The following is a 10,075-nucleotide window of genomic DNA, read 5'->3' on the forward strand; positions in this document are numbered from 1 at the left end:
AAACTTTTTTTTTTTTATATTTCAAGCGCCTGTCGTTCGTACACCCCAGCAGCCGAGAGAGTAGATTGCCGCAGAAGTCACAGCGAGCACTGATCTAGGTCATCTTCCCTGACCCTCTCTCCCTCCTTCCCTTCTCTCGCTCTGTGTGTGTGTGTGTGTGTGTGTGTGGAGGGAGGAAGAGGTGGATCACTTTTCCCTCTTCCACCAACCGACTTCCCCCCCCCCCCTCCCCAACCCCAACGCCCTAACCCCCTGTACTTTTTCCCCCCGCTCCGAGAAGTGAGGTGCGTGGTGGTGTTACACCCCAAACAGCGATACCCCACCCCTGTTGTTTTCTGGCGTTCTCTCCCAAGCTCTCCGCTGAAGCAAAGTTTCGTTCCGTGCTGCAGTGGTGAGCAGCAGAAAGTTGATGTGGGAAGTGGTCAGCATGTGGAAGAGATGTGGACAGAAGGTGTCGGGGTTCGGAGCTTTCACGGTGTTGTGTGGCGTGCTCCTGACGTGTCTGTGTGGCCAGGGGGTGCAAGGTGAGTGCTGTGGTGATGGGGGGGAGCAGTGTTGCCCGGCCTTTGTTCCGGGGTGGATGTATGTTACATAGGTGTGGGCCGCCATTATGTTTCTCCGCCGGGTGTGTGTGTGGTGGTGGTGGTGGGGGGTAGGGGGGGGGGGACCTTTGCACTTTGTTTGATGGCTGTCGTGTTGTTGTTGTTGGTGGTGGTGGTGGTGATGGTGTCGCTGTTGTAGTTGTTGTTGTCGTTGGAGTTGTGGATGGTGGTGGTGTTGTTTGTGGTGATGATGGTGTTGTTGTTGTTGTTGGTGGTGGTGGTTTGCATGTTGTTGGTGGTGTTGGTGTTGTGGTTGTTGTCGTCGTTAGAATTGTGGATGGTGGTGTTGTTATTTCTAGGTATGATGGTGTTGTTACTGTTGTTGGTGGTGGTGTTGTTACTGTTGTTGGTGGTGGTGTTGTTACTGTTGTTGTTGGTGGTGGTGGTGTTGGTGTTGTTGTTGGTGGTGTTACTGTTGTTGTTGGTGGTGGTGGTTTCGTTGTTGTGGTTGTTGTTGTTAGGGTTGTGGGTGGTGGTGGTGGTGGTGGTGGTGTTACTGTTGTTGTTGGAGGTGATGGTGTCGTTGTTGTGGTTGTTGTTGTTGTTGTTAGGGTTGTGGATGGTGGTGGTGGTGGTGGTCGCATTGTTGATGTTGTTGTTGCGAGAGGTGAAAATGTGATGATGGGGGGGTGGGGTGGGGGGGGGGGGGGTTGGGGGGGGGAGTGTTTGGTAAACAAACAAGTAGCGGATTCCATTGAAGCCTTCCAGTTACATCCTCTCTCTCTCTCTCTCTCTCTCTCTCTCTCTCATTGTGAGGTGTGTGTGTGTGTGTGTGTGTGTGTGTGTGTGTGTGTGTGTGTGTGTGTGTGGTGTGTCATTGTGAGGTGTGTGTGTGTGTGTGGTGTATGTGTGTGTGTGTGTGTGTGTGTGTGTGTGTGTGTGTGTGTGTGTGTGTGTGAGGTGTGTGTGTATGTGTGTGTGTGTGTGTGTGTGTGTGTGTGTGTGAGGTGTGTGTGTGTGTGTGTGGTGTATGTGTGTGTGTGTGTGTGTGAGGTGTGTGTGTGTGTGTGTGTGTGTGTGTGTGTGAGGTGTGTGTGTGTGTGTGGTGTATGTGTGTGTGTGTGTGTGTGTGAGGTGTGTGTGTGTGTGTGTGTGTGTGTGAGGTGTGTGTGTGTGTGTGTGTGTGTGTGTGTGTGTGTTAGCACTCTGGTCCCTCTGTCTCGCTGTCTGTTCCTCTCTGTATCTCCTTGTCTGTCTCCCCACACCCCTCTCGCCTCTGTCTCTCCACCCTCCTCTTTGCTGTCTGCCCGTCTGCCACTCTCTCTCTCTCTCTCTCTCTCTCTCTCTCTCTCACGCTCTCCCCCTCTCTCTGTGAGTCTGTCTCTCTTCCAACGCACGATGCCAGGAATCTGGACACGGCGCTGCTCTTTACAGGCACTGACTGAGACAGGTGTGTGTGTGTGTGTGTGTGTGTGTGTGTGCCAATGAGGGAGATACACCGAGGTATAAATAAATGTTAATGTTTCTGGGAAGATACCACAGGACACGTGTACTTGTGACAACTGTCTGTTGGGGGTGGGGGGGTGGGGTGGGAGGAAAGGTGGTGGGGGTGGGGGTGGGGGGTGGGAGCCAGCTGGCCTGATCATGCTGCATCCATGCTTTCTGTGACCTCCCCCCCCCTCCCTCCCACCCTCCCACCACCACCACCACCACCACCCCTCTCACTATCACCCCGTCCCTCTCCCTGTACTGAGCTGGGTCACGACAGTCCGCTGCTTCCCTCCCTTTGTTGGTGTTGCTAATTATAGTCACGTGTATGTATGTATGTATGTATGTATACGTGTATCTCTCTCTCTCTCTCGCCCCCCCCCCCCCCCCCCCCTGCGTATGTGTGTGTGTGTGTGTGTGCGTGTGTGTGTGTGTGTGAGTGTGTGTGTGTCCCATCTTTCTCTTCCCCCTCGCTCGTCCATGACCTTGTTTGCCCTCTGGAGGTCAAGGTCATTGCAGTGGACGAGGTGTGACGTCATGGCTGGCCGGGACGACTTGAGTGAAGGCCACAGTCAGCGCGTCATGCGAGAACTAATGATAATCAACAGCGCGTGAACAGCAGACACAGACCCGGACTCGGTCATGCGAAGCGAGTCCCTTCAGGTCCTCTGTCGTGTGTAATGGGCAGGGCCTCTGATCTAAACCTGTTTCTTAATCAGTGAGACAGGACGTATTAGCGGTTCCTCAATGTAGATCCCCGGGTCTATGCCCTGTAGTGCTCATAGACATATATATATAGTAGATGTAAGCATTTATCTCTGGTTTTGCTTCACTTTCAGACCGACAGTTTTCATTTCCTGCTGAACTGTCCTCCCTCTCTGTTTCCGCCTTTGTAACACTGTTGTCCACGTGTACTGAGTGTGACTTCTTCGTCCTCTTCCTGGCCTTGGGCTGCGTTCTGACCACGAACTTATAAATAGATTATATACGTCCTGTGTGTTCTGACGAACGTTGTTGAAGTCAAGCGGTGGAATCTGTCGAGCTAACAGTGGGTATGATGCATGTAGTGGACATCGTTGAGGGTGAGGTTCGCCCAGTTTCATTCCGTGATAACGTGATATGGCGTTTGTTTTGTGGTCAGTGGTGGTGGTAGTGTTGTTGTTGTTGTTGTTGTTGTTCCTTCTTTTGTTGTTGTTGTTGGTGGTGGTGGTGGTGGTTCCTCTCAGTCGATTCCGGTTTATTTTTGAAAGTGATAAGCCGCATGTGTTTTCATTTCATGTTATGGAAAGGCCTATTTATTTATTCATTTTTGTTTGTTAGTTAGTTATTCATTTTAGTTCAGTATTGTTGCTTGGTGAGGGGTTTTTTGTTTAAAAAAAAAATCTATTTCTTATTTGTTTAGAGTTACACACCGACATAGATTGTACTTCAGAAGATATAGGAAGGAAAGAAAGTGACATGATATATCGCACACTGATAAGAGGAGCAAGGTCAGGGTGACATCAGTGAAGGTCGCTGAGGACTGGTGAGTGAGTCACCCCCACCGGCTCGTCATTCGTTTCCTCTATCATGCATTGGGCGTGGAGAGCAGGTATCACAGCCACAGGTAAACACGCTGCTGTCTGCAGCATCTGCTACATGCCACCCCCGATCTCCCACCCATAGATAAATATATTCCAGTGTGACTAACACACACACACACACACACACATACACACACACACACACACACACACACACACACACATATATATATATATAATTATATATATATATATATATATATACACATTATTTTCTCTCTCCTTCTGTCTGTCTGTCTGTCTGTCTGTCTGTCTCTCTCTCTCTCTCTCTCTCTCTCTATATATATATATATATATATATATACAGCATGATATTGGACGAAAATAAGTGCAGGCAAAAGACGTATAACAACAAAGAGCAATATATCTATTTATAATATATCAGTTTAAACAGAAGCAAACCAACATTGTTGATTGTTGAAAGAGAGAACAAAGGACTAAAGCATATCCGTTTGACACACAGCGTCATTTAGCGCACCCTGTGGACTTGTTGAGAATTTCTCGAGTTCACAGTGCACTGAAGTAACTCTGTAGTGTGACAGACGTACTGTAGATTCTGATTCAGTGTTTGTGGGAAAGATCAGAGTCCTGTTTTGCTGACTCAGTGTTTGTGGGAAAGGTCAGAGTCCTGTTTTATGGCCATGGGGGCAGAGAAATCGTGTCGTGTCCAGGGTGTGACAGACGTACTGTAGATTCTGACTCAGTGTTTGTGGGAAAGGTCAGAGTCCTGTTTTATGGCCATGGGGGCAGAGAAATCGTGTCGTGTCCAGGGTGTGACAGACGTACTGTAGATTCTGACTCAGTGTTTGTAGGAAAGATCAGAGTCCTGTTTTACGGTCATGGGGGCAGAGAAATCGTGTCGTGTCCAGGGTGTGACAGACGTACTGTAGATTCTGACTCAGTGTTTGTAGGAAAGATCAGAGTCCTGTTTTACGGTCATGGGGGCAGAGAAATCGTGTCGTGTCCAGGGTGTGACAGACGTACTGTAGATTCTGACTCAGTGTTTGTAGGAAAGATCAGAGTCCTGTTTTACGGTCATGGGGGCAGAGAAATCGTGTCGTGTCCAGGGTGTGACAGACGTACTGTAGATTCTGACTCAGTGTTTGTAGGAAAGATCAGAGTCCTGTTTTACGGTCATGGGGGCAGAGAAATCGTGTCGTGTCCAGGGTGTGACAGACGTACTGTAGATTCTGACTCAGTGTTTGTGGGAAAGGTCAGAGTCCTGTTTAACGACCATGGGGGGCAGAGAAATCGTGTCGTGTCCAGGGTGTGACAGACGTACTGTAGATTCTGACTCAGTGTTTGTGGGAAAGGTCAGAGTCCTGTTTCACGACCATGGGGGGCAGAGAAATTGTGTCCATTGTGTACAGGGTGTGACAGACGTTCTGTCCATCGTGTCCAGGGTGTGACAGACGTACTGTCCATCGTGTCCAGGGTTCGACAGAGGCCAGATCCTTTCCTTCCGCCGCTTTAACCATCCCCACCCGGTTAGTTACTCGTTCACACCCGGGTGGAGTTACCTGTTCACACCCGGATGGAGTGAGGAAATGGGTGTAAATGAACACGGACTCTGATTACTGTGAACACTGCATCACAAGTCACACTGATCACTGGTGAACGCTGGATCACAAGTCACACTGATCACTGGTGAACACTGCATCACAAGTCACACTGATCACTGGTGAACACTGCATCATAAGTCACACTGATCACTGGTGAACACTGCATCACAAGTCACACTGATCACTGGTGAACGAACACTGGATCACAAGTCACACTGATCACAGGTGAACACTGGATCACAGGTCACATGATCACAGGTGAACACTGGATCACAAGTCACATGATCACTGTGAACGCTGGATCACAAGTCACTCTGATCACTGGTGAACGAACACTGGATCACAAGTCACACTGCTCACTGGTGAACGCTGGATCACAAGTCACATAATCACAGGTGAACACTGGATCACAAGTCACATGATCACTGTGAACGCTGCATCACAAGTCACATGATCACTGTGAACGCTGCATCACAAGTCACATGATCACTGGTGAACGCTGCATCACAAGTCACACTGATCACTGGTGAACACTGCATCACAAGTCACATGATCACTGGTGAACACTGCATCACAAGTCACATGATCACTGGTGAACGCTGCATCACAAGTCACATGATCACTGTGAACACTGGATCACAAGTCACATGATCACTGTGAACGCTGCATCACAAGTCACATGATCACAGGTGAACACTGGATCACAAGTCACATGATCACTGTGAACGCTGGATCACAAGTCACATGATCACTGTGAACGCTGGATCACAAGTCACATGATCACTGTGAACGCTGGATCACGTCACATGATCACTGTGAACGCTGGATCACAAGTCACACTGATCACTGGTGAACGAACACTGGATCACACGTCACACTGCTCACAGGTGAACACTGGATCACAAGTCACACTGATCACAGGTGAACACTGGATCACAAGTCACATGATCACTGTGAACGCTGGATCACAAGTCACACTGATCACTGGTGAACACTGGATCACAAGTCACATGATCACTGTCAACGCTGCATCACAAGTCACTTGATCACGGTGAATACTGCATCACAAGTCACACTGATCACAGGTGAACACTGGATCATAAGTCACATGATCACAGGTGAACACTGGATCACAAGTCACATGATCACTGTGAACGCTGGATCACAAGTCACATGATCACTGTGAACGCTGGATCACAAGTCACATGATCACTGTGAACGCTGGATCACAAGTCACACTGATCACTGGTGAACACTGCATCACAAGTCACATGATCACTGTGAACACTGCATCACAAGTCACTGATCACTGGTGAACGCTGCATCACAAGTCACATGATCACTGTGAACACTGCATCACAAGTCACACTGATCACTGGTGAACACTGGATCACAAGTCCAACGCCAAACCGATTCTGCAGCGGCAGGTCGTTCCGTCCGAGTCACACGTGTAGTGAATCAACATTTGCGCTTACATGACGCTCCCACATACACACACACACACACACACACACACACACACACACACACACACACACACACACACACACACACACACACACACACACACACACACAGAGCACACACACACACACACACACACACACACACACACACACACACACACACAGCACACACACACACACACACACACACACACACACACACACACACACTTCACACACACACACACACACACACACACACACATATATATATATATATATATATATATATATATATATATATATATATATATATATATATATATATATATAAAGTGGAAGGAGCAATAGGTGAGACCAGCTTCTGGCATCCACCTGTCTTCAACATGGAAACAGCAACACATTGATTAAAAAAAGATATATATATATAAAAAGTCGATTTACGGGGTAGAAAGGCGAGTGTGTGTGTGTGTGTGTGTGTGTGTGTGTGTGTGTGTGTGTGTGTGTGTGTGTGTGTGTGTGTGTGTGTGAGAGAGAGAGAGAGAGAGAGAGAGAGTTTGTGTGTGTGTTTATGCGTGTGTGTGTGTGTATGTATGTGTGTGTGTGTGTGTGTGTGTGTGTGAAGTGTGTGTGTGTGTGTGTGTGTGTGGAAGTGTGTGTGTGTGTGTGTGTGTGTGTGTGTGTGTGTGACGTTTTTGTGTGTGTGAAGTGTGTACGTGTGTACGTGTGTGTGTGTGTGTGTGTGTGTGTGAAGTGTGTGTGTGTGCGTGTGAAGTGTGTGTGTGTGTGTGTGTGTGTGTGTGTGTGAAGTGTGTGTGTGTGTGAAGTGTGTACATGTGTGTGTGTGTGTGTGTGTGTGTGAAGTGTGTGTGTGTGTGTGTGTGTGTGTGAAGTGTGTACGTGTGTGTGTGTGTGTGAAGTGTGTGTGTGTGTGTGTGTGTGTGTGTGTGTGAAGTGTGTACGTGTGTGTGTGTGTGTGTGTGTGTGTGTGTGTGTGGAGTGTGTACGTGTATGTGTGTGTGTGTGTGTGTGTGTGTGTGTGTGTGTGTGAGTCAAAGTGAAAGCAAAGTCAAAGTCAAATCTGTATTTCAAGATGGTAATTGAATAAGCAACAATTGCCTTATTTATTTATTCATTTATTTTCTTCTTACATCAAGCCATCTGAAAAAGAAAGTCAGAAAGAAAATGTGTGTGTGTCTGTGTGCGTGCGTGCGTGTGTGTGTGTGTGAAGTGTGTACGTGTGTGTGTGTGTGTGCGTGCGTGCGTGCGTGCGTGTTATTGAGCCCAAAGAGAGACGCAGACTGCTCAGAGAAAGCTCCTCCACCCACAGAGATAAGGTCAGTGGGTAAACTCCAGCAGAACCCCTTCACTGACACCACCGTGTCCATACAACGCTGTAAATATTTCATCTAGGACAGGGCTGTTGGAAGGTGATTTCAAAGGGCCTGGGGGAGGTTGGGGAAAGGTGGTAGAGGGTGTGGGGGGACTGATAGAGGTGGCGAAGGACTAAGGGAGGGTGCGGGAGTGAGGGGAGAAGGAGGGGGCGGGGGGGGGGGGGGGGGGGGCGTTTTTCATTTCGGCGATTCTTTGATATTGTATCGTCAGTGGAGTGGTGGTGTTTTGCTATCGTGGCGGCAGTCCACAGGCGTGTGAGAGAGAGAGGTGTGTTGTTCACACTGAAGGGCATGGTCCATGTTTCCATGTTACAGGGCGAGTGGTGATGATAATCACCTTATTTCAGGGGGCAGTTGGGTGGAGGGTGGGTGGGGGGGGAGGAGTGGAGGGGGGGTTGATGATAATCCCCCCCTGTGTCAGGGGGCAGTGGGGGTGTATGTGGTGATGATAATCCCCCTGTGTCAGGGGGCAACGTGGTGGGGGGCAGGGAAGAGGGGGGTGGGGGGTTGATGATAATCCCCCCCTGTGTCAGGGGGCAGTGGGGGTGTATGTGGTGATGATAATCCCCATGTTTCAGGGGCCAATGGGGGAGGGGGATGATAATCCCCCCTGTGTCAGGGGACAGTGGGGGTGTATGTGGTGATGATAATCCCCATGTTTCAGGGGGCATTGGAGGAGGGGGGTGATAATCCCCCTGTTTCAGGGGGCAGTGGGGGTGTATGTGGTGATGATAATCCCCCTGTGTCAGGGGACAGTGGGGGTGTATGTGATGATGATAATCCCCCTGTTTCAGGGGCCAATGGGGGAGGGGGATGATAATCCCCCTGTTTCAGGGGCCAATGGGGGAGGGGGATGATAATCCCCCTGTGTCAGGGGCCAATGGGGTAGGGGGATGATAATCACCCTGTGTCAGGGGCCAATGGGGGAGGGGGATGATAATCCCCCTGTGTCAAGGGCCAATGGGGGTGGGGGATGATAATCTCCCTGTTTCAGGGGGCCGTGGGGATGTATGTTGTAACGGATAATCCCCCCTTGTTTCAGGACACGCGGGGGGCCGTGGGGGGGTGTATGACGAGGAACGACTGCACCGCCACCTGCTGGACAACTACGTCAGAGAGGCCCGCCCCGTCACCTCCACCCCACACCCCGTCAACGTCTCCATCAGCTTCTCCTTCGTCCGCATTGAGGACCTGGTATGTCTTTGGGTGGTGGTGTGAGGACCTGGTATGTCTTTGGGTGGTGTGAGGACCTGGTATGTTCGGGAGTGGTGGGAGGACCTGGTATATCTTTGGGTGGTGTGAGGACCTGGCATGTCTGAGAGTGGTGTGAGGACCTGGTATGTCTTTGGGTGGTGTGAGGACCTGGTATGTTCGGGAGTGGTGTGAGGACCTGGTATGTCTTTGGGTGGTGTGAGGACCTGGTATGTCTTTGGGTGGTGTGAGGACCTGGTATGTTCGGGAGTGGTGTGAGGACCTGGTATGTCGTCGGGTGGTGTGAGGACCTGGCATGTATGAGAGTGATGTGAGGACCTGGTATGTCTTTGGGTGGTGTGAGGACCTGGTATGTCTTTGGGTGGTGTGAGGACCTGGTATGTTCGGGAGTGGTGGGAGGACCTGGTATATCTTTGGGTGGTGTGAGGACCTGGCATGTATGAGAGTGGTGTGAGGACCTGGTATGTCCAGGAGTGGTGTGAGGACCTGGGTTGTACAAGAATGGTGTGAGGACCTGGTATGTCTTTGGGTGGTGTGAGGACCTGGTATGTTCGGGAGTGGTGGGAGGACCTGGTATATCTTTGGGTGGTGTGAGGACCTGGCATGTATGAGAGTGGTGTGAGGACCTGGTATGTCTTTGGGTGGTGTGAGGACCTGGGTTGTCCAGGAATGGTGTGAGGACCTGGTATGTCGTTGGGTGGTGTGAGGACGTGGTATGTCCAGGAGTGGTGTGAGGACCTGGTATGTCTTTGGGTGGTGTGATGACCTGGCATGTCTGGGAGTGGTGTGAGGACGTGGTATGTCCGGGGTCAGGGCTGCTGGGCAGGAAGTGTTGATATCCATCCCTGT

General features: G+C 50.1%; 1 protein-coding gene across 1 annotated transcript in view; it reads left to right on the forward strand.

Moving 5' to 3' along the window:
* The first annotated feature begins 303 nt into the window (after window positions 1-303).
* The window catches only part of LOC143288812 (neuronal acetylcholine receptor subunit alpha-10-like), a 25,535-nt gene continuing 15,763 nt past the window's right edge, over window positions 304-10,075 (forward strand). Inside the window, exons 1-2 of the mRNA XM_076597446.1 lie at window positions 304-524; window positions 9,057-9,208. Of these exons, the coding sequence (XP_076453561.1) occupies window positions 410-524; window positions 9,057-9,208 (267 nt within the window). The 5' untranslated portion in view covers window positions 304-409. The remainder of the gene's footprint in view (window positions 525-9,056; window positions 9,209-10,075) is intronic.

This window comes from Babylonia areolata, chromosome 13, assembly GCF_041734735.1.
Source record: "Babylonia areolata isolate BAREFJ2019XMU chromosome 13, ASM4173473v1, whole genome shotgun sequence".
NCBI lineage: Eukaryota > Metazoa > Mollusca > Gastropoda > Neogastropoda > Buccinidae > Babylonia > Babylonia areolata.